Genomic DNA, 25,842 nt, shown 5'->3' with positions numbered 1-25,842 from the left:
ACTTTTCAAAGAAGCTACATTTAACTTATTTGACTGAATAGTTCAATATTGGATGGTCTAAACCAAGAAAACAATGTAGTTTAAAAATTTGTTATGCAAAAGAAGGACTGTTTCAGGATAGCAGCAATCTGGAAGTGCATTTGTTAAACCGGACCAATCTATTTCCCTCTGTTCTTCAGCCTCAGCACACTATCCCTGATGTCTTCATCTGGATGCTCAGCAATAACAAGAGAGTGGCATATGCCCGCATTGCTTCCAAAGACCTGCTCTATTCTCCAGTCATGGAGCAGATGGGTAAACACTGTGGGAAGATCAAAACCCATTTCCTCAAAGTAAGTCTGCATGATATTTTTGACTCAGAGATGAGAAGTTTGCTTTCTCTGACCAGTTAAGTATTTCATTGTGTCTCCACAGACCTGTCCCTCTATACTTTTAAAGGTCTGAGAATAAAAGGACTACTTTGACCCCTTCTGATTCGAATTGCCATTCAGTAGATCATCTGGAGGAGGGACATTTCCCAATTTCCCAATTTCTGTTACCAGAAACAAGCTATTTTTAAATCTAATGCATATGCTTCAAGAATACTTTAGTTTTCACTTCATAAATTACTAGGGAAAATGATATGTTTTTATTTGTTTCTTCTCTACCCTTTGTCTTTATGGTAATTTGTTCATGATATTTTTCACACAAGTCCATCTATGATTTTTTTTTTGAGAAAACAAAGCAGATTTCAAAGCAAGTTGTAAAAAGTGAGGTTTATATTTCAAAGAACTAATTATGGTTCCAACATGTGCTGTTCTTTTCAACTTGGGTCTCTGCACACTTCTTGAAGGCAGGCCCCCTGTGTATGGCCTTACACCTCAATCTCTCACTAGATTCTACTGACTTTAACTCAAAAGCCGAGTCTTCCTTGGAGATCCTCAGTATTTGCCTCTACTGTGAAGGAAGTTCTAATTCAAAAGTTGACTTAGTAAATATGGAGAAAAATTGGTTCAAATACTTATCACTCATCCCTGATAGTCCTAAGAGAGTATAGTTATATAGGTTATAGTTATACTGATTTTTCCTAATAATGTAAGAATGTCCTGCCAATTGCACTTCTCAATTTTTGCTATACTGTAAATCTTCACCTTCATAAAGAATAAAAAGGCTCAAAATGATGCCAGGTGAATTGTTGAAGAGGGAGCAATATTTAGCTGAGAAGAGAGGATTTTTTTAAAAAGTTTTATGTGGATATCATAAGGATTATGGGTTGAGTATGTGTGTGTGTGTGTGTGTGTGTGTGTGTGTGTGTGTGTGTGTGTGATATTTTCAGAGGATAAAGATAGGCCACATGAAGATATGACAAGAAAATAATTTCTTAGCTGGAGGTCCATAATGTGTTCCTTGACCCCTTGATATAAATGGTGCAGTGGGAAGCTAGATTAGATAGCCTTCAAGGATCGTTCAGTTAACTGCTAGTTTCCAGTGAGAAGTAGTAAATGTCATAGAAGAGCAAAATGAATTATTGGTAATGGCTTAATGCACGGGCTTTGAAATAAAAGTCAATTTGGATTGAAATTCCTTTTACTAGGCTTGCTATTACAAAGTACGACTCATGGCTTAAACAGAAAATTTACTATCTCACAGTTATCACAGTTGGATTAAAGTCCAAAAGTATGAGATGAAGTTGTGGTAAGGGTTGGGATCCCTCTGAAAGTGTTTGGGAAGCATCTCTTGTATTTTCAGATAACTTCTCTGCTAAAGGCAGCACAACTCCAGTCTTTACCTAGCATTCTCCCTGTGTCCATTTTACAGTTATCTTTTTTATAAGAACTTAACTTCAGTTGCACCTAGCCCTGCAATGACCTGTTTCTAAATCAGGTAATTCCAAATTCAAAGATACTGGGAGGTAGGAATTCACTATAGGAATCTTGGTGGAATACAATTTAACTTATAACAAAATTCCAGGGCTAATATTTACTGACTATATGTCCTTGGGAAAGTCACTCAACACCTATGTGTTTTTTATTCTTCATTCATAAAGTGTAAATGGTATTGCAGAATAGTTTTTAAAAAGAAACATAGTCTTGAACTATAGTATAGCAGTTAGTGTGTTTGTCTTGCATGCAGTGGACTCAAGTTGATGCCCAGCATCCCATATGGTCCCCAGAGCATTGCCAGGAGTAATTCTTCAGTACAGCACCAGGAGTAACCCCCTGAATATCACTGGGTGTAACCCAAAAGGCCAAAGAAGAGAAAAAGGAAATATGTCAAAGATAGATCATCCAGTAAAACCACTGAATAAATGTAGCACTCAAGCAAATGGGCATCCAACCTCAAGAAGATGTTTCTGTAACTATGTGTCATCTTTATATCCAGTCTCTGTAGATTATATACAGGTTATCTTTTGTGTAAAATGATTTTCTGTCCAAGTTATTTACCACAAATAAAAGACCTTCATCTTTTTCCATCAAAAAAATTCCGGGGGCACAAGAAACATGTGTCTTTAATAGAATATCATTTTAGAAGGCCCTGGGTTAAGCATATCAGGAAATCAGTGCGAAGTTACTTCCTCATAAACATTTGGATGCATCCTGTCATTATATTTAAAATTAAGACAAAGAACAGCTGTGGAAGAAAGCCAGTGGAGCAACAAAATGAAGGCTTCAGAACCTCTATTCTGCTGTGTTCATCTTCTAGATATTATTCTCTATCAGTTGGTCTCTAAGTCATAGTTCACTTTCACATTTATCTGGAATTCTCTTCTGCATTGATATTCCTCTGGGTAATAGTTTTCTAAATTATGTGGAATTGAACTGAACTGACATAATGAAATATCTTGATAATATGACTTAGCAAAAACAATTTTTATTCCCATGTTAATTGTTGTCCCTGATTTCACCTCCTTCTCTCCAATCTCTCTTCATTGCCTCTTTCTCCATAGGGAATTAGAAAACCTGAACAAAGCCAGGGCTTTCCCAGGGAGACAGTCTTCAAACATGACCTGGGTCTTAGCTGGGAAGCAGCATAGCATATCAGTGTGTAAAGGTCTCTAGGCCAGGCTCTCTTCACTGTTTTTTTCTACTGAACAGTTTACCTGGGTATGCTTCCATGAATGATCCAGAGTTAAGACATTGGGAAATTGTAGTTGCAGCCATCTGTGGGGAATTTCAGCTTCCACTAACTAGTAGAGGTCTCTGAGAAGTTCTGTAGTCAAGAAACATATATTCCAACCCATGTCTGCTAACCCTATTCCATCTTGAATTACTATTTAAAAATATGGGGATACTGCTGTGCCTAGGAGGCCCAGCTGGGAGGATATTAGTATAGAGGAACTGAAGGTGTCTCATGCAGTCTCATGGCCACATGATGGTAAATTTGTCACAATTGCCAGAGTTTCATGAACCTCACTCCATGATAAATCTTTTTCTTTAATTTAAATATATTCATAATAAGGGGGCGGAGCTGTAGTACAGCAGGTAGGGTGATGCCTTGCATATGGCTGACCCAGGCTTAATTTTCGGCATCCCATATGGTTCTCCACTCCTCTGGTATTGCCAGGAGTGATTCCTGTGTACAGACCCAGGAGTAACCTCCGAGCATTGATAGTGTGACCCCCCAAACATATATAATATATACGTATATCAATATATCATATATATACATATATGTACATATATACACACAAAAAGTGTGTATACACACACACTCTTATAATGCTACCAAAAAGACTGGAATAGGATTTTCAGAACTTGGCCCCAACTACCATGCTGTGTAATCTCAGGAGTGGCTAGGGAACCTCAGGGGCTCTCTCTCTCACAGCCTGTGTTTGGTGGACTTGGGCTGCTCCCCATCTAGGGGCAGTCAATGCCATGCGCAGAAGAAGGAGGAAACAAGGCCGCCAGGCTGGTTGATGACCGTTTGCCATTTATTCCTTTCTCCCTACTCGCCTGCTCCAGTCTCACTAAACCCCCTATTCTAGTCTCACTCTGGCCCCTCATTCCAGTCTCCTCCTGTTTCTCCCGCTCATCTCTCTACACTCCCTCTCACAGCCGTATCTCGTATCTCTCTCTCCACAAACCTGCTCCTGCATTTTTTGCCTACATTCTTCTCTCTCTCTCTCTCTCTCTCTTTCTCTCTCTCTCTCTCTCTCTCTCTCTCTCTCTCTCTCTCTCTCTCTCTCTCTCTCTCTCTCTTTCTCCAACTCCCTGCATTGGGGGTAGCAGAATCAACATATCAAAAGCCCTTCCTGGACTTTGAAATACCTTTTAGGTGGTGTTCCCTTTGAACTTACTGGGCCCTCTGGAAAGGCTTTTTTTTCTTTTTTTCTTTTTGGGTCACACCTGGTAATGCACAGGGTTACTCCTGGCTCTGCACTCACCCAGGTTGACAGCGTACAAGGCAAATGCCCTACCCTCTGTGCTATCTCTCCAGCCCAGAAAGGGCTTTCTTATATTGATTTTGCTACCTGACTGGGTGCAGTGTTGGCCCAGAGTGTGTGTGTGTGTGGGGGGGGGGGGGGGAGGTGGGAGGGAGTTGAAGTGACTAGAGAGCTGAGAGGAAGAGAGTTGGAGAGATGAGAGAGAGAGCCTCGGAGGCTTCGAGATGGAGCAGGGAGAGATGGGCAGGAAAGACAGGAGCAGACAGAAATGAGGGCCAGAGTGAGACTAGAATGGGAGGCTCAGAGAGACTGGGGCAGGCGCGTGGGGAGAATGGAATAAACAGCAATTGATTACCCCCTCCTAAAAAAAAAAAATAAAGCCCTTCCTGATCACTGATCAGGTTCAAAGGTGGAAATGCCACCTAGGGGTTTTTCTCCTGTTCTTAGTCCAATAACTTAATTAACATCTAAATCCTACTTCTTAATATTTGTTATTTTGTATAGACACAGTAAGAGATACATTGAGCTTGTAAGGTGGCTCTCCTGGGAACATCTCACAATAGATCTCAGACTACAGTGCTCAGGCCAGATAAATCTTTCCTAACCCTCACAGGGTCCGAATCTAGTTGTTACTCTATGGATCATGACAGAATTTGTCCATGACCATGCTCTTAACTTATAGTTAAGCATCACGGTGCTTTGGCTTGGCCCATTTCGATGGCAGGGTAACTCACAGCTTGCCCTGGGTCCAACCAGTCCCTCGTCGGTACAGTGTTTTGGGGGTGCTAGGAAGTAAAGAAAACTGAGGCTTACGTGGAGAGAATAGATTCTCAGGGGTGAATATCATTCAGAGTCAATTAACTCCCAAGTTACAAAAGCTTAGCCTTAACTGTCTTCCTGTGTCTATACAAAAAGGACATTGATCTGAATTAACTATGCAAAGGACTTAAGGAGAAGAGAAAAGCAGTATTTACAAGTGGACAGAGCACAAAGAAAGAGGTTACAAATAAACACAGAGAAATGGGAGCACTGTGATGGGAGTAACCCAATAAACCTGAGCTCCCTGTGGCAAGGCAGAAAGGACAAACCAATGTTATCCTACACCATGCCAAACTGCAGAGTTCTGTCACATCAGTACCATCCCCACGGACCCCACAGGTCACAGAACGGACATTCATCACCTGAGAGTTAACTCTGCCTCTATGAGACGATGTGCACTGGCCCTGCAGAGGGAGCACTCACCCTTCCTTTTCTGCTATCTCCCCTCTCAGTGGTGGTTCACTTGTGCCCAAGAGCTCCTTCTCAGTATCCTCTTCTTGTCTTTAACTTCTGCTCCACACTGAGTCCAGTCTCCTCCTCTGGCCTCCAGTTTCCCTAGCAACTTTCTCCAGGATGCAGTAGGAGGTGTTGGCTGAAACAGCCTGCCACTTTCTGCATTAGAGCAAAATGTATGAGGCAACCAAGTCTATCAATACTGATTAACCAGCTACAACACAGTTTATGTAAATGGCTCTTCTTTTAAAGACTTGTCAGGGTTTCCTCTTTTTATATTTTTTTAAAAAATTTTTTTAGCCAGTTGACATTCCCCAGAACATGGAGAGAAGTGGACAGGGCTTAGGCTAAGACTAACATTTTGTCTAATACAATTTTATACATTGATGGTCACAGTTTTCCTAGACACTTGGCACTTGGTAATTTTGTTCTAGAGTAGTTTTTTTCCTTCTGCCTTATTATGTTACTCTCTAAAGAAAAGAATTTTCTATGGTTGCTCAGACTTCTGCAATGTAAAGAGAGGAAAGACAGTGGAGAAGGGAAGGCAGGAGAAGACTCACCCCATAGGTAAGTGGAATTCAAAACAGAGTTCTGTTTATGGAAGCACCTACTTTGGGAGTCCAGTCACTCAGGAATGTCACCTGAGTTAAACTTGGTCACTTAAGGGAGAGACTCAAGTATTGTCTTGCAAGCAGTTTCCATTCATGTATTTTTTCCAAAGATAAATACACCACAAAACTTGCAACTGTAGCAGAGTCCTAGTGTTAATTCTTACAAGGTTTTAGCCAAGCTTTTGGTTATAACCATGAACTCAAAAAGCTCATTGTTTTTAACAATAGAAGCAAATGATAGATTATATATTGTTTCACCTTAAGAAGTAAAGGTACTTCTGGACTGGAGAGATAGTAGGGGGGGTGGTTAGGTGTTAAGAGCTTGCCTTGCACTCAGCTGCCTCTGACTGATCTCCAGCGTTGCCTGTGGTCCCCCCACCAGCACTGCCTGGAGCACTATAGAATAGGCTCTGAGCACAGCCAGGGAGAACTCACACACCACCCCACCCGCACAGAACTAAAGGTATTTCTCTGTACTTAAGGCAATACAGCATATTAACTTAAATCTTGGAACTCAGATTAACACTGTGGTCTGCAGATTGGGAGAATCATTACTAACAGGGAAGATATCACATCTCAAACCCAGCACAACAAAGGGATTGAGATTTACATTTTAATCAGTTGTACAGGTAGCCTCCTGGATCTCCCATTTCTTCATTTTTCAAATACACATAATGACGGGATCTGCTCTGTAGTCACCATAGTGATGAATCAGGATGGATGAGTTATTAATCATATGCAACAGATCATTCTGCCTGGGGCAATGTAAATGCTCCAACATGTGAAGTCTTATTATTCATAGAAAAATAAAGGATTATTGTCAACAAATATTTACCAAGTGCTTCCTGGGTGTCAGATACCCTTTAGGCATCGGGGACATCACTGTGTGGTGTTTTGTTTTGTTCTTTTTGTCTAATGACAGTATCAAACAAAATCCTTGCCTTTGTAAATAGATGTCCTAGTGGCACCTATAAATGGCAAATGATCACTTGTATTAACAACAAAATAACCCTAGGCTCTCAATAAACATTTGTTTTGTTGAAGCAGCAGCTCACACAGACTAGCTATGGTAGAAATGATGAATTGAGGATCATTTGTTTTATGAGTATTTAAAAAAAAAAGAGTTTCAAGTTGCAGAGTGCTTGCCTTTGACAACAACACAATGGTCCACTTTGCTTTTAAAAGCTGAATAATGACAACCCACTCCTTAGAGAACAAAACCCAAACTCCTCCACACAAGTGGGGTTCTCCACGATAACCTCTCAGTGTCTATATTGCAAACCATAATGTCCAAAAGTAGAGAGAGATTATGGGGAATAATGTCTGCCATGGAGGCAGGGGGAGGGTAGGAAAGTGGGGGGTATACTGGGGATATTGGTGGTTGGGAATATGCACTGGTAGAGGGATGTTTGATCGTTGTGTGACTGTAACCCAAACATGAAAGCTTGTAACTATCTCACAGTGAATCAATAAAATTTTAAAAACAACAACAACAACAAAAAACCAAGTGGGGTTCTCCATCCTCCCCCACACCTTCTTTTTCAACTCTCTCACTCATTTCTTGCTGTTCCTTCTTTGATGAAAGCCTTCAGAGAAACTTTCTGGCACAGAAAGTTTTACACACAGAAAATTAGCACACAATTCCTGCCAGCTCACATCCACATGGTTTGTTTCCCCCCCATCTTTGTTGATACACTTCTCTCTACCCAGGATGCTTTCTCTGCTGATTAAAACCCAGCCCCACACTTGTACCATAAAGAAAGGATGAAAACTCCCAAAGCTATTTTTCTGTTTCCTTGATTGTTTCTCTCTTACACTTGACTTTACTTTTGAACTGGAAATGCACATCATTGGTGTCCTTGTCTAGACATGAGTTCTTAGAGACCCTCCTGTACTGCATTTATGTCATTGTGAGACTCCCTGTGGCCTCACTCCTTCAACTAAGGCCCAGTGACGTGTGTGACAGTTGCTAAATTGCAAGGTTCAGCATCTATACAGGAAACCCATGAAGCACGAGAGAAAGACAAATAAGCAAACTCCACATGGGACTCAGAGCCTCTCCATAGTGGCCTTAGAAGTTGTCGGGCAAGTCTAAGCCTCTCTGAGCAGGATTTTGTGATTCTCTATAGAGTAATGGTGATATAGAATAAAAGGAAAATAATGATAATAAATCCTGAGAAATGCTAGGACACTTAGGAGAGTCAACAAAAAATGAATACAGCCACTCTCACTCAGAACAATAACCTTACCAGAAATTCATTACACAGCTTAATCTAGGGCCTGACTCCTTAGATGAAATTAGTCCACTAATCAAGTCCGCTACTTTGAGTTGCATCCTTCTCACCTTGATAGTGTGTGTACCCCCATAGCAGGATGTGCACACATAAAGTCACACCACACACAGGGATATGTACATAAACACACTAAATCAAACAAGCAAATTAATCCAAGTATACTGAGGAAATAAAGAATACTTTACCAGATATTTGGAACATGTTGCACCAAAAGGATTAAGAAACAAGAAGGGTTAATTCATGAAGATGTTAGGGTCTGAGCTCAGGACAGCCTCACCTGTCAAGGAAAACTCTGAGAGACCAAGTCCATGCAAAAGCAAGAGGTTTATTCGAGCATGCTTGGGCTCACAGCATGACAACAAAATCTCAGTGGCTGAGAGCCCCGAGCCCCTTCAGAGGGGGCTTTTTATAGGGTATCTTCCCGCGCATTTCAGAACAAACCCGCACACAAAGCATCCAATACATTTGAACTATTACATGGCCTTTTTTGGCGAGTTCCAGGTGCAAGGAGGGGATGGGGGTACTTGATGTTGGGCCTTGTTAGGCGGATTCCAGGACAAGGAGATGCCTCATTAGGCCTTCTCCAGCCTTGTGGCCTTATCTGGCGAATTCCAGGTGCAAGGAGGAGATGGGGGTACTTGGTGTTGCTAGCCTGCCGCAGCTGCAGGACGGGATATGGGCTGGGACTTGCTTTGCTAGGACCCAATTGTCATGGGGCTATCTTTCAAAGAGAGGATGGGATAGGGTGAGAAAGTGTCTTTGAGTACATGAAGACCTCATTGATAAAAGAAGTGTCTGAATTCTTCTGGGTTAAACAAAAGCACTGTCAAGCAAACCCTGTCCTCCCATTGTTCATCAATTTGCTCAAGGGGGTGCCAGTAACGTCTCCATTGTGAGATTTGTTGTTACTGTTTTTGTCATATAGAATATGCCACGGGGAGCTTGCCAGGCTCTGCCTTGCGGGCAGGATACTCTAGGTAGCTTGCCAGGCTCTCCGAGAGGGATGGAGGAACCGAACCCAGGTTGCCTGTGTGCAAGGCAAATGCCCTACCTGCTGTGCTATTGCTCCAGCCCCTGCATTGAACAAAGAGGGTAAAACTCCAGATATTTGGGAGTTCTGGAATGGACGATTCCAATTCAGGGGATAAATGGCAGAATTCAGATTTGAAATCATCTCTCCTCGCTTTGAGTCCTATTTCACCACCTAAAAGTTGAGTGACTTGGAAACCAATTAGTTATACTTTGAGTCTGAGCTTTCTTGTCCTTTTCACCTACTGTTATATTTATGTGATACAGGACTCCATGTGATCTAGGACTCCTCTGGAATTGTGTGTTGTGATGACTGGGGTTATTGTGTCCCAAGATGAAGACCAGATGGAAGATAGTTCAGGGGTGAAGGCACTCGCCTTGCAGGCTACCCTCCCTGGTTTAATCCCTAGTACTGCTTATGGTCCCCTGAGTATTACCAGGAGTGAACTCTGAGCACAGAGAAAGATATAGGGCCTGATCTCCACCAAGTGATATCCCAAGCTCCTAAAATAATAAAAACAGGATGAAGTTCAGCGAACTGTTCTCTGATCACCAACCTCAATATGTCCCCAGTAAGAACCTCTTTTCTCAAAGACCAAGACTTGCTAATAAGATGGTATTCTTGTAACCTTTCCTCAGCTTCCAGGGAAACGAACATCTGGTTGGTCAGTACAAGCCAAAGTTGACGTGTACCTATGGCTGGGCCCCACCAAACACTCCAGTGCCATTTTGGAAAACTTACCAGTAGGTTTTGAAGCTGAAATACAATCCAAAGTGTCTGGCACCACCATTAAACCCCCAGCCAATCTGCACTACCAAGGTATGATTCCCCACTGTGTCAAGAAGGTCATTGCATGTCTCAGGTGGGCTTTCTGAGAAGATAGTGAGAAGGATGATAGGAACAACCTACATGGGTACTCACTGTTATGGTCTTCTATTTTTGATATAGTTTCTAAAACTATATCACAAAATTATAGTTTCCAAAACTATATATTCTTCCTTACCTTTCAGTGTCCTATCTAGAAGGAATAAAGTCATTAAACATATTTTGAATTAAAAAAATCTTTATGTTAATGGAGGGAATGCAATGACTTCTTTTTTGCAAGCAGATAATATGGGTTGATTTTTGCATTTTTCAGCATAAAAAATTTCGTTTAATGAAATCTATTAAATTTTGGTAAAGCTGTGACCTGTGGAATGAAAGCAGATTTTACTTTTATAGGGGACTGAGTTTTTGACATATAAACAACATATTTTCCACTAAAGACCAAATGGAAATTTGCACCAGTGGAAACTTTATTTCTCTATCTTGATTCTTCATTTAGCTGCTTTTAGGAATTCAATACGCTTTTTAGAATTCTTTCTTTAATTTTCTATGAAATCACGTGTACATTTTAACACATTTTTGAGTTTTAATATAATTTTAATGCTTTCTGTAACTTTTTGCTTTTTGTTTCCAAGTTGCTTCACTTTGCTGAATCTCTTATTGCTGAAATTAGAGAGAATAGACTGCAATTTTAACTTCTCTATATTGCTCAAGACTTTTCTGTTGAACATTGATGGTATCTAAGAGACTCAATAGTTATAAAAGAAAGTATTCTAGAAATCTGCAATCAATGGATCAGCTTATGTTTCTGTATTCAAAGATAATGTATAAAGGCAAAAAAGGTTTGATTATCTTTTGAGGAAAATGTATAACACCTTCCATATAACACCTTCCATTAAAGCCAGGCCCTATACTCATCCTTTATAATAAAATCTTCTAGGTGAGGGTTTTTTCACTTTATAGAAAGACATCAAATATATTAGAGATGCTTAGAGATTTCCAGAGATTACCCAGCTGGTAAATGATGAGTAAACCATTTTCAAATCTGCTACATTACCATGCCTTTCATCCCATGTTGTGAAAATTACCCTCTTTGAAAAAAAAAACCACATCAATTTTTTTTATTTCTAAATATACCGTCTCTAGAGACCCAAGGTTCTTATTATTTTTACTGCCCCAGTTCTTAACACTTCAGGGGGGAGAAAAGACTTTTCCTGAAGCTTCTGATCCTCGCAGTGTGTGGTTTTTATGGGATGACCTAATAAACTTTCTCTGCAGTTCACTGGCATTAATGACTTTGGCTACCTTCCACACCTACTGGAGAATTTTATTTCCTCAGTCATTTTATGCTTCAGAAAATGTCCACTCAGTAATTAGTTTGCACCTTCGTGTGGGAAGCACAGGAGGAAGACTAGTGGGGGGTGTGGAGGTGGGTGAGGCTATCAAATGTTCAAGAGTCCCAGCTGCAAATTCCTGAGATGGGACTCTTGGATATGTCCTAAATAACTACAGGTAGGAAGTGAGCCATTGTCAATGGAGACATTACTGGTGCTGCTCGAGCAAATCGATGATCAACGGGAGGACAGTGCTACAGTGCTACAGGAAGTGAGCCACAGCACAGGAGGTTGCAGCCAAGGTGTGAGAGCAATGAGGAGGCTGACTGTGCTGCTTTCAGATGCAGTGCCTATAATACTCAAGGCTTCACACTGCAAGCAAATGTAAAGACAAAGGAATTCTCATTCACTGTTGGTGGGAAAGTTGCCTGGCTCAGCCTCACATGGAGACAGTGTGGCAATTCCTCCAAGAAATAAGAATAGAGTCCCATACGGCTCAGCGATTTCATTTCTTGGCATCTATCCCAGAAATGCAAAAACATTAATTGAAAAAGACATGTGCACACCTGTGTTCATTATGGTGCCTTAGTACCACAGTCAGGATATGAAAACTACCCAAATGTCAAACAGCAAATGAGTGGATTAAAAGGCTGTGGAATGTAGACACCATGGAATACTACACAGTTGAGAATGGGTTTATATATAAAAGAAAACAAGCTAATATCAAAAACAAGAGGGTCTTTGCAACTGTCAATGATCATTAGACTGCATGAACCAAGGAATGTATTAATTCGTCTCTAACTTGGGGTTCCATCTATGTCTCTGATCTGTGCTGACCTGAAACCAACTCTTTACCGTGCTTCCTGACAACAAATGTGTTTACTGTTGATTTAAGCTTTTGGCTTCTGACTGTGTCTCCCGCAGGGCACTTGTCCCTGCCTCATGTCCTGATTGATGCTTGTCTATTCTTTCCTTTCCTGGAACTCCCCAAGGGTAGGTGCTGTGGTGGCTACTTCAGAGAGGAGAACCATGCCTGGCATAGCAGAGGTGCTCAAACCTGGAAGAATGTGTGAATGGATGACCCAAAACATTATAGAGTTCCTCAAAACAAGAGCCATTTGCAGAACAGCCCCTTCCCTGCCAGCTTTTCTCTCTCTCCCTCCTTTTTCTTGTCTCTTGTTTCTTTCTTCTTTCTTCTCTTTTTCAATCTCTCCCCACTTTCCTTCCATCCTTCCACCCCCACTCTCTGACTCTCTTTCTCTTTCTTGATCACACATTCACACACACACACACACACACACATACACACTCTCAAACACAGGAATCAGAATTACTAGGAAGTGAAAATGTGTTTTTTAGGAAAAGAAGATGATTATGGAATCTGACAGTAATGAAATTCAAGCTCTGGCTTTTGTTAGCTCTGTACATTTTAAAAGTATTTTTACCTTTTTATGAGCTATTTCCCTCATTTGTAAAAATGGAAGTAATTATAGATCCCTCACTTGGTTAGTGGGAGGAATAAAACCCACCACGTGGTGAAAACACCAAAGAGAATATGTACCCAAAAAACATAACTTCATCCTCTTACTTTCATTAATGTCAGGGTGGATGGCTCCTGGTCTCCTTTGTTCCTGGATACACACACACACACACACACACACACACACACACACACACACACACCCCACACACACACACCTCTCTTTTCTTTCCCCTCTCCCGCCAAACATACCACACATTCCTATTCATGCACACGCTTCCTGAAAGCCTGCTAATGCCTGTCTTCTCTCAATTTTTTGTCCACAGACCGGCATACCTTTCAGCTGAGAGCTCACATGTACCAAGCCCGAGGCCTCATCGCTGCTGATAGCAATGGACTTTCTGACCCCTTTGCCAAAGTCACGTTCCTTTCCCACTGCCAGGCCACAAAGGTAAGCAGGGAAGCCCAGCTGCCTCCTCCCCCCACAGCCCACAGCAAGCCACAGCACAGCCTGGGATGGAAAGCTAGGAACAAGTCTATGTCTGGCTATGTGCTATGTATTTCTGACTCAGAAGTAGTTTTGCAAGGAAGGAGTGACATGAAGAAGTGACATTGTCCAGTGTGATCTTTAGTCCTGCAGCCAAAAAGAGCACTTAGCCAAGACAAAGGAAGGATGGGAGGCAGAAAGTTTGGAGAGGGAGAAAGGAACCTAGAGTAATGCTCAAATGCCCACATAATGCCAAGTTCACCTTCAGTGGAGAATGGACAAAGGAGAAACAGCGCTGCTCAGATCTCCTTCATGGGGCTATTCTAATCCAGTCTTTATTTGGTATCTTTGGGAGAGCAGAGTTTTCCAGCTCTGACTTGTTCTGTGCCTGCCAGGTCGAGGTCTTTGCATACTCTGAACACCTCTGCAGCTCAGCCTTTGCCCCAACAGCTAGGCTTCCTGATGGGTGTCTGAAGCTTAGAGGAGTAAAGCTCTGCTTCTTTTTTTCTGTGTTTTCTCCCTTTCCTGGACTGAAATGTGAAGAGTGCTCCCAACCAGCAGACACCCAACAGACTGCTTTTCTTCTTAGATCAAATTCTCTAAGGCCTTACTCTGTCCTCAAGAGTTTATTGTTCTTCTCTGCCCGTTTCTGGGAATTAAGACAAAAAGTCAGACTACAAAGAGACCTGAGGTTTCCTTCTAGTTAATCTGCTGCATTTGTTCACTAAGTCTGTTTGTCACCTGAAATGAGAGCAGGTGTGAAGAAGCAAAACGTAAAAATAGTGATTGATGAATGGACGCCTTTCCATTGGCTGATGCTGGAGGGACAGTGTTTCTCTCCTAAGTGAGGTCTGTGACCTGGGAAGTGACTTTTGATGGATGACACACAGACCAAGATCATAATGTGAGCTGGTCACGTGTCCATTCCAGGCTGGGATCTTGCTCTCATGAACCAAGACCCTTGCCGGGTAGGGGTTTTGGGGCGGAGTACAGGGGCAGACCCTGTTCCCATGGAAGATGCCATCCAGACATGGAGGCTGGCACAGGCATGAGATATGCACTGTCTTCACTGTAGCACTGTCCTCCCATTGTTCATCGATTTGCTCGAGCGGGCACCAGTAATGTCTCCATTGTGAGACTTGTTGTTACTGTTTTTGGCGTATCGAATATGGCCCGGGGAACTTGCCAGGCTCTGCCGTGCGGGCAGGATATTCTCAGTAGCTTGCCGGGGTCTCTGAGAGGGAAGGAGGAATCAAACCCGGCTCGGCCACATGCAGAGTAAATGCCCTACCCGCTGTGCTATTGCTCCAGCCTATGAGATATGCACAAACCAGAATAAAGCCCACATAGTTCTGGCTGCAAACTGTGGAGAGAAGTTAGAAGGAAATAAGAAGGAAATGGAGAGATATTGGTTAAGGACCACGGCTCCATCCTCACTCAGGGACCAAGCAGGAAATGAGGACAGTAGGCTGCTTTGCCCTCCTATGCTTTGAGAGGGATTAAGAGGGCAGATCATTTGTTTATCTTTGCTTCCACTTGCTTGAGTGAAGTTGGTTAGGGACAGAGGTGTCGGGGGCTGTGTTAGATATAAAGAAACATAATGGGTGAATATTAAATACCAAAGACAATGGAAACAAAGAATATGAGAACTGTTATTCAATAGAACATGAAGGGCCTGGTGGATAGGAGTGGGGAGGAGGGGGCAGCATCTATGGTGGAGGGGGGAAATGTTCAATCAGAAGGAGGAGGCACTGCTAAAAGGTGGTAGAGTGTTATTTATGAAAGAAACCCTATCAGCAACAGCACTGTAAATCACAATGGTAAAATGTTAAAAAAAAAAGAAGAAGAAAAGAAAAGAAAATGAAAGAAAAGAAAAGACAAGACAAGACAAGAAAAGAAAAGCACTTCTTATAGAAGTAGATTGGTGGAAGGACGACAAATGGGGTGGGGATGGGAATTGGTAGAGGTAAGTGGACACTGGTGAAGGGGTAGGTGTTGAAACATTGTATGTCTGAAACCCGATCAAGAATTACTTTGTAATTTTATGGTCACTAAACGAAAAAAATAAAGACATTTCAAAAGAGTATAGATCAGAGTTACAATATCAGAATTCAAATCTACTATCTTTCTTTGTTCAGCTGTGTGACATCAAGCAAAATCCCCATTGTCCTCAGTTACTTTATCAGTAATGTGGGTCCAGTGATAGCGTAGATGCTTCCCACAGTCAGTGCCTAGCTCAAAATAGCTTCTCTGTGACTGTGCATGACTATTATCATGAGATTTATCCTCCTAAGCAAAGGGGACTCTCAAAGCGTGGCCCCATGGGGACCTTCTCCACCAGTCTTAACACCATGGACTGGGGCCAGAGAGATAGTAGAAGTTAAGACAGTTGCCTCACATTTGATCCCTAGCACTGCCCTAAGCACCACTAGGACTGACCCGGAAGTACAGCACTGGAATAAGATAGAGGCACTATCAGGTGAGACCCAACAGCCCCCACCAACAACAGCAACAAAAATAACACTGCAGTTCCAGACCCCAGAGATGATCTTGACTGTGTGAGGTGAGGGTTCAGTGAGCTCACTGAGCTGCTAGGTAATTATTCTGTTTTGTATACCACAGCGGGTAGGGTGTTTGCCTTGCACTCAGCCGACCTGGGTTTGATTCCTCCACCCCTCTCAGAGAGCCCGGCAAGCTACCAAGAGTATATTGCCCACATAGCAAAGTCTGACAAGCTATCTGTGATGTATTCTATATGCCGAAAAAAGTAACAACAAGTCTCAAATTTGTTGTGAGACATTACTGGTGCCCGCTAAAGCAAATCCATGAACAATGGGAGGACAGTGCTACAGTGCTACAGTGTATCTCTGCAGGGGTATCTCCCTTTGATTTGGAACCATATCTCAAAGAGACAGAGAATCTGTTTTTCAAATAATAGTGTTCTGGATAATGACATTCTGCATGATTCTAATGTATCACCTTTTAAGCAAATTCTGAAGAAATGATACTAGTCATAGGTACCTTGGTAAAGGGAGAATATATATCTGTTTGGGAGATACTTTCGGAACCACTCAAAGGGGGTCATATGATCCTTTCGTCCATGGGAGAACCTCTGATGCCAGTCCAGTACATATTCATTCATTCATGCAAGTAACTACTGAATTCACACAGAAGAATGATGCTGAGTTAGCGCCTATGATTGTGCTGAGATATTACCAATTCTGAAAATAAATGTTGAACGAACGAATGAATGAATGAATGAATACTGACCCCTATAATCTTATCAAGAGGGCTGTGTCTTCAAAGCTAAAAAAAAACTTTAAATTTTTCTATAGGAAAGATGCAATGAGGGTAATAAATTGCTTTTGTATCTCACTGTTGGGTGAACATTGCAAAAAAAAAAAACCAAAAACATGAAGACATTTCTATCTTTAAATCAACATAAACACACATGATTCTCCATAATGTCAGTTACTAGCAAAAGATAAATTTGCCTTGCTACTTCTTAACTCCTATTTCTACATTGAATGGAGTCACTCTTACCCTGTCTAAAAAATTCATATTTTCTCTGAAATTTTGTATTAAAAACTTCACTGTTACTGTAGAAAAATACCTATAAAATTATAAAGCAAAATAATTTTTATGACTCATAAAGGAGAACATTACAAGTATTTTGTAGCTGTGGTGCTAATGATTTGATGCAAATGATTAGAAACAACTCTTGATGTAAAACTCTGATAGGATTATTTGAGTTTGTAGTCTGGACACTTAGTACAGGCTAAATCTCTCTCACATGCTCTTTGACTGAGCAGCAAGAAATACGGGTGTCATGGGCATTTGCCCAGGCTCCAGAAAACACTGTGTTGTGTGCACTGTGAAATCATTCATTTGAGTGAGTGTGGCTGCAGCCCCTCTCCAGGCTAACCTCACTTACTAAGGGGAGAGTTTCTGTCCAGGTGCAGAGTCCCATTCTGCAAACAACCTTTGTTTTATTTCTGTGAAACTGGTGTTATTTCCAAACATACAATTAAGTATACTGGAGCAACGTTTCCATACAACCTCCTGTAGGCACCCAGGATATTCTAAGGTGAGATGGTGGCCACCGTAAAATACTAGGGGTCAACAGATCAACAGGGAGGATGGAAGGAGATTCACAAGAAGGAAGAGGATGCAAATCTTAATTATCCTCTTTTGTCTAAAGCACCCTTTGAGTGGAAGTAGGGCTGGGCCAATTAAGCAGGCTGTTTTCTTAATTTGGTTTCTCCATCTCTATTGTGGGCATGACCAACTGCCAACATGGCGATTTGCTATGGCAGAAAGAGTGTTACCATACAAAAGGGTAAAATTTAGTTTGAAGAACCTGATCAGTTTTATGCAGTCAGATAAATGTCCACAAAACAGAATTCCTTATAAGGAACATCATTTTAAATCCCTCTTTAGGGATATTGATGATAAAATTGTATTGGCTCACAAGTGATAAATCACCAGATCTCCCTCATCCTCTATTTTCCCTTCCACAAAACTTGAGATAATTTTAGCATCTGATGGTGAGAGAGATTAGCAGACTGGGCTTGGGTACCAGATTATCCAACCAAATATTAACTTCTGCCACTTGCTGGCTCTGGAGGAGAGCTTCTGTTTTTATGGTCTATAGAATCTGATTCATTAGCTGTATCCACCTCTTGAATTGAGAAGTTTGAAAGAGACCAAATACAAAGAGCACAGAAGCCAGCACAGTAAAAATGTGTGACATCCTCACACTTTTTATTGTCACTTGAGTGTTGAATGTGTGAGGACATGCTCTTTTCATCTTTCATCTGGATATACCTTGGAGTTGAATGTACCTTGGAGTACATTGTTAAATGTGCCTTGAATGTACCTTGGAGTTCCCTACCATCCATTCCAGTGACATTTTACTATTTTTTGGACCCACTTTTCAGGTTATTTCCCAGACCCTCTCCCCGACCTGGAACCAGATGCTGCTCTTCAATGATTTGGTACTGCATGGGGACCAGAAGGAGCTGGCCGAGGCGCCACCATCAGTGGTGGTGGAGTTATACGACAGCGATGCAGTGGTGAGTGTTCAAGGGCTCTAAACACACCTTGTTTGATGTACTGAGTTTACTTAACCAGTCTGCCACCAGCCTGCCACAGCACTGAACTCAGGATGTGCCTGGAGGCAATCCTGACCTGCAAAAACAGAGCCAAGAAAATGCTCCACGATTATCTGCTCTACTAAAGGGGTGTGTGTGTGTGTGTGTGTGTGTGTGTGTGTGTGTGTGTGTGTGACTTAGATTTGCCTTTAGGTTGAAATTGAATCAGAATATGATAGGATCTAGTTCACAAACATTCAATTATCACATATTTCTTTAGGAATGCTTTAGGAGACTTCCACCCACTGCCCCAGCTAGTTTTATATCTTTATTGCTGTTTAATAAGAATGTCTTTTGTAAACCAGAGGCTTTTAGTGACATCCCCTGACTGGAAGGAAATGAATGGCTATTGTTGCCAGTTCAGCTTTTGTAACTGGGTCTCTTAATCTCTGGTTGTGGCTTCCAAGTCTTGCAACAACACTTCCATCCCTCTTCTATTTCTATTCTGATGTTAACCAGACCTCTTCTCTGAAGATGTTTGTGCTATGAAACTTTAAATAGACTCAAAGGTCTATGAAAGGACTCTGAAAAATACTGAGACAAATATTTTTTAAATTAAGAAATCTAAAGTGAAAGGCAAAGCTTTATTCTGCTTTTTTGGGAGATGGCAAAATACAGTTATGTTAGGGATGGCAGATGGTACAAGAAGCATCACAAAAGTCTCTTCACCTCGAGCATCCTAGCAGCCTGACCTTGATCCAAGGTCAAGAGGAAAGTCAAATGGGAGATTGTAGTTAAGGAAGCCCTCTTTTATGATAGCAGGAAACAAATTTGAGCAAATGTCAAATTCCAGAACTTGAACTTAGCCTCCTGTGTTCACTCTTTCCACTTTGGGAGTGACTCTGTCCCTGGCTTCTGCTCCCCTTCTGTAAAGGGGACGATATATATATCGTTTAATATTTATATATATATATACTCTTAGGAGAAATGAGTTCTGCTGTTGTGTTGATTTTCTACAGAGATGACCACGAAGTAGCTCCTTCTCAATTTTATTCCTAACAACATAATTCCCTGTCCTCAGTATTTTTATTTAAAAGTTAATAGCAATAATCAGCCATCTTTGAAAGTGCCCCCTTAATCAACCTGCAGGACTAGATGGATTTGCCTTTACTGTCCAGATACTTTTTATTTATTTATTTATTAAATAAAAATTTTATTGGATCACCGTGAGATTCAGCTACAAACTTGCATGATTGCATTTCATTCAAACAATACTCAAGCACCCATCCCTCCACCAGTGCACATTTTCCATCACCATTGTTCCCAGTGTCCCACCCGCCACCCCCACCTTACCTCACTCCCTGCTTCTGTGGCAGGTACAGTCTCTCTCTCTCTCTCTCTCTCTCTCTCTCTCTCTCTCTCTCTCTCTCTCATTTTGGGCATTGCTATTTGTGATACAAATACTAAGAGGTCATCATGTTTGGTCCTTGGTCTACTTTCAGCACATATCTCCCAACCTGGGCAATCCCTCCAATCTCATTTACTTGGTGGTCCTTTCTCTGTCCTGTCCTCCCGTTGTTCATCGATTTGCTCGAGCAGGCCCAGTAACGTCTCCAATTATAAGACTTCTTGTTACTGTGTTTGGCATATTGAATACTCTCGGTAGCTTGCCAAGCTGTCCGAGAGGGGCATAAGAATCGAACCTGGCTCAGCCGGGTTGGCTGTGTGCAAGGCAAACGCCCTACCACTGTGCTATCACTCTAGCCCTGAATGCCTTTTACCCCAGCACATGGGGCCTGCATCCAAACCATGGTGTGATCTTCCTGGCCCTTATCTCTACTGTTTTTAGGTGTTAGACAAGACACTTTTTAAATTGCTGCCTCTATCTTGTGATTGCCTTCCTGCTCTCAACCCAAGCCAAATCTTTCACAGCAAAACAAGCTTCCATTCTCACACGTAAGGAAAGAAACATCAGAAAGACAGAAAACAGGAGAAAGTTTCCCTCTTCCCTGGAGAGAAACATGAAGACATGCAAAAGAGTCTGTAGCTGCAGCTGCACTAGGACCACAGTTTTATAGTGGTGGTAAAATTATTAGGTCCTGACACTGTCTGTCCTGTGCTTCCAGCCTAGAATATTAATATATTAGCTAATGACCTGTGCCCTCATTTACATCTTGAGCTTTATAAGAAACTGCCTTACTTGGGAAATTGATGACTTCAGTTTCTACTTACTCTTTATTTATAGGGCTAATTATGCTTACTAATTTCCAGCTCTGGTCATGGACAAAATAGTCAGATAGTTGGTCAGTCATTTCATATCCAGCTGCCCTATCTCTTCCCAGACCAGGAATAGCTGACTCTTTCAGAGGCCATCAGCAGGCAGCTTTGTTTGTTCTTCTCCTCAAATGTGCTTCAAACTTGAATCCAAAGGCAGTGATGTAGTACTGTTGTTCAAACCCAACCTCAAGCGACAGAAAAGGTGGCAGGCCTGGCTTTGGATTCTGCTGGTCGTACTGCCAACAACTTTCACTTGTTCAATATGTGAAAGTGACTGCCCGCAGCCAGGGGATATGGTGGTCAAGAAAGCAGGAAATTTGCCATATGGAACTTTCATTCCAGAAGTTCCTAACATAAACAGCAAAGCAGATTGGTTTGTTTCAGCCCTAAGCTGCTCCTGGGTGGAATGTGGACACAGGGTCCAGGATCAGGCATGGGGAAGAGACAAGAGATGTGAGATGGTGACATAGAAGAATTATTTTTATTTGTTTTAGTTGGTTTTTATTTGTTTTGCTTTGCGGGGGCCACCCCTGGCAATGCTCAGTGGTTATCCCTGTCTTTACACTCAAGAATCATTCCTGATAATACTTGGGGGACCATATGGGATGCCAGAGCTGATCATGTACAAGGCAAACACCCTGCCTGCTGTATTATCTCTTCAGCCTCTTAAAATTCTTTAAATTAAAAAAATTGAATTATCTTTCAGCAACAACTTTGTTCATAATTAAGCTTTAGTCAGACAATCCCCCCTCCATCTTCCATATAATAATTCTTAAAGAAACTTAGAACTTTTGTCACTTAAACATACTAGTCTTCCTCGTTTTTCTCCTCATCTTACTACCACATATTCAGTACCTATTATATACAAATAACTGTGTAAGGTACATACATCATTGTAACATCTCTCCATAAACAGGTATTCATTTAAACCCAAGGTTAGGCATACATTCAAAAATGGTTGAGAAATTGACAAATGAATGGCTGTGAATGTGGAAAGTAGTACATTTGGTAGCCCATATTTAGGTTTACTGGTCTCCAAAGTCCATGTCCTAGTCCCGATGGTGTCTTTCTGTGGAGTGCTCTGGGAATGTTTGGTGTCACTTACTCTCCTCAAGATACTCTCGATAATTATTTTAATTATTCTGTTGAGGGTGATAAATCCTTTAAGAGAGTCTTGGAGCAGGAAGACCCGTGATGACCCTCCTAAAGTTTCCACTCCAGAAACCCAAGTGCACTCCATGACTCCCCAATCCCATGGAAAGGGATAAAGGGACTTGACAGATGATAGGGAGATGGAGCGAGCTAAGAGGGAACGCCTGAGGGTAACATTTTTTATGAAGGTCATTTACAGAATTGCACAGGTGGCTCAAAGTCAAGAACAAACGTGAATTTATTTCCCACTTTAGGGAAAGCCAGAGTACTTGGGTGCCACCGTGGCTTCTCCTGTGGTGAAGCTGGTTGACCAGGACTATGAGCCACCGAAGCTGAGCTATCACCCCATCTTCTGTGGGAACCTCTCTGGAGGGGACCTTCTCGCGGTATTTGAACTGCTGCAGGTAAGTGACAAGATAACCACACTAGTGGCCTCTCTGCTCAACCTGCTCAAGAAGCAACTTCATGGGAGAGCACAGCTCTGCAGCTGTTCCTGATTTCACTGCGATAGCCTGTGTCTTCTTCTGAGAATCTGGCGGTGTTTCTTAAGAACTCGAGGGACACAAGTTATTCCCCGAGTCCCACTGCTGCAAAGTCAAGAGTGTCTGCAAGTCTTCCAGAGCTGGCAGATAATGCTTCGGCAGTCCTGTGTTCAAGTCTCAGAGCTCCAGATAGGTCATGAGAAGAGGCTCAGAGGGAGGTAGCAGATACTTGTGGGCACTTGGCATGAACCCAGAGTTGTATTTGTTGCCTCACTTACCCTTCGTTGCCCTCTTTCACCCTCCCTCCTGCTGAGATAGTGCACCCATTTTGTTGCAAGTAAACTGAAGATGCATGCAATGGACTGACTTTATTAGGCAGTTAGTTAGGGTTAAGTTGAGAGCTAAATTGGACTCTAAAATCTTTTTTTCCTTACACTGTACCATACCTTTTCCTGAAGACAAGAGCGAGCTCTTTCTCTGTCCTGATAAAATGCAGTTGTGTTTGGGAACATAGGTTTTGGGAGACTTTTTCAGAAAGCAAAGTCATTGTACTTGGGGGAAGCTGAGACTCTTAAGTATGGCTGTCCAGTAGATGATTAAATGGGACATGAAGACCTGGAAAAGAGGTGACCAAGTGGACCTATATCAGATTTATCTTCCTGACTATTTCATTTATTGAGAATCAGGAGAGCAGATGGTACTTTGCTTCTAGGTCAGGCCTGTTCCTTTACAGATAATCTCAGTTTCAGAATCTCAATTTTATTTTACTTACTCTTTTTGCTTTTTGGGTCACATTCAGTGATGTTCAGGGGTTACTCCTGGCTCTGCACTCATAAATTACTCCTGGTAGTGTTTGGGAGACCACATGGAATGCCAGGGATGGAATCCAGGTCAGCTGTGTGCAAGGCAAATGCCCTACCTGCTATACTATCACTCCAGCCCCAAGAATCTCAATTTTTAAAGAAAACTGTCTTGGTAGAAAACCGTGAATGCAAGCATTCCTAACACATTGATAATAGCTTCAATGGTGTAGACCTCATTTCCTTTACTTACTAGTGTGTGACCCTGGGTAAGCTACTTCATCTCTCAGTGTTTACCCTGTAAATTGATGATGATAGTCACCTGCCTAAGGACATGGTGTGAAACAGACATTCAACAAATACCACACGCTTTATTATTATTGCTTATATTATGGCACAGAATATTAAAACAAGATGTCCAGTCCCATCAGTTTACATCAGATAAGGGATGTCAAGTGGAGATATATGAAAACGTGCTGAATAAGCAGGATCAGAGTTGTGACTCCAAGTCTACCTGTTTCCGCTAAGAGCTGAAGAGGGTAGGGCACATAATGAGGAAGGGAACTGCTGTGGAGTTAGATACTTGTATTCCAATCAAGGCTTGTTCATTTCTGCAACCTGGGAGCTATATGTAAGTACAACAATAAGTTTTTTATTCCATTTCATTAGAGACTTTGATTTTGCTCTACTTAATAAGAAAGAAAGAGGAAACTCTGTTGAAGATTGTGAAATTGGGTGAGCCTCTCGAAAGGGTGGCAGATTTCAGGTATATCCTGCTCCAAAATGATTGCAGTTCAGGATGGGAGAAGGGCGAGAACTAGAAACTCTTTGTTTTAGAAATCTTAGGTTCTAGGATACCAGAGGAATGAACCCAGAGAGATTCCACTAGACCAGCTCTTGCCAGATAGATTTGCATTGCAAAGAAGGAAGGAAGTAAATTCCAGAGCTGAAAGTAACCTTTGAAACCAGCTGGGCCAATCTTTCTTCAAACCCAAAGACTGATTTTAGGCTGTCAAAGAAGAATTTTAGGTCAAAAAAGGAAGAGCATTAATTTTTTGTTATTGTTGAATTCACTGGAAGGAGCTTTGCCTTCCCATGTGACCAGGTTTAATGACATGTAATGTGACATATAACATTTCATTTTTAAGATGCACAAAGTGATCATTAATATATGTATATATCACAAAATAATTTTCATAATTAGTTGATTTATCATATCTATCACCTTACAGAGTTATCTTGTATGTATTTGACAAGAATTTTTCTGAGCCACTTTCAAGCATGTAACAGGGTCATTGTTAACTTTAGTCACCATGTTCATGAAATTCAAGACTTATTTATCTAATAATGGAAATGTGTCCCCTTCAATCACCCTCACCCATTTCTCCATCCAGTGATCATGAAGCCACTCTATTTCTTTTGTATTCTGCATATAATAAGCTCAGGCGGGAAATTTTTTCCTCCAGATCTTCTCAATTAGCATAATACTCTCAAGTTCTATCCATACTATTGCAAAGAGTTTTGATGCTTTTCATCCTTCTCACCACTTTTAGAAGAAAGTTATTTGCTACTCATCAAATAATACAAACAAAAAAATTTACTGCTCTCAACTGCAGTCTTCCTAAAACAAAGCACAGGCTTAGTCTCTTGGGGTTGAGGGGAAAAAGGATGGATGTTAATAGGAACATTTCCCAACATCTTGGAATACCAGACTGTCCAAATATATTGAAAAGGAAGTTTAAGAAATGCTTGACTTGACGTATCCCAATAACAGTGTTTTATTTTCATTTTAAAGTTGCCTTGCTTATATGGCCTTGTCTGAACACCAAGAAGTTTTCTTTTTCAAAACAAGACTGCGTGCAGGAAAATGTTTTATGGTTAATAGCATAGGTGGTAAAGGTGATGGAGGAGAAGCTGACATGGGAAAACTCAATATAGGGCAATGCTTTTATTTCACACATCAGAAAGCAGAGGCTCAAGGTTAGCTGAATTGGATTTGGTCAGCTAGTCTCTTTTTTTTGGTGGGGGCAGGGGCTGGGCTACTCCAGCGGTGCTCAGAGCTTATTCCTGGATCTGTGCTCAGGGATCACAACTGACAGGTCCAGGGATACTGAAGATCAAACCCAGGTGGGCCACTTGCAAGGCAAACTCTCTACTCTCTGTACCGTCACTTGGGCCCCTCAGTCAATTACTCTTTTCACTACACAAAACCTCCCGAAATGCCTAGAGTCCCAAAGTGAAGGTCTGTACCAACAGACCCCTACAGGCCTTTGGAGAGCATCTGAGTTCCAGAGTCTCTGCTCTCCTCTCCTCTGGGCTGGGTGAAACAGAGACCCCCGCTG

General features: G+C 41.7%; 1 protein-coding gene across 1 annotated transcript in view; it reads left to right on the top strand.

Moving 5' to 3' along the window:
- Positions 1–25,842, top strand: part of FER1L6 (fer-1 like family member 6) — a gene marked incomplete at its 5' end in the record, with an annotated part of 133,327 nt that overhangs the window by 46,998 nt on the left and 60,487 nt on the right. The window contains 5 exons of the mRNA XM_056111368.1: positions 180–332; positions 10,209–10,389; positions 13,536–13,660; positions 18,637–18,771; positions 22,473–22,622. Coding sequence (XP_055967343.1) covers positions 180–332; positions 10,209–10,389; positions 13,536–13,660; positions 18,637–18,771; positions 22,473–22,622 — 744 coding nt within the window. The remainder of the gene's footprint in view (positions 1–179; positions 333–10,208; positions 10,390–13,535; positions 13,661–18,636; positions 18,772–22,472; positions 22,623–25,842) is intronic.

Source organism: Sorex fumeus, unplaced genomic scaffold, assembly GCF_029834395.1.
Source record: "Sorex fumeus unplaced genomic scaffold, SorFum_2.1 ptg000002l, whole genome shotgun sequence".
Lineage (NCBI taxonomy): Eukaryota > Metazoa > Chordata > Mammalia > Eulipotyphla > Soricidae > Sorex > Sorex fumeus.
This window is presented reverse-complemented; position numbering and strand designations above follow the sequence as displayed.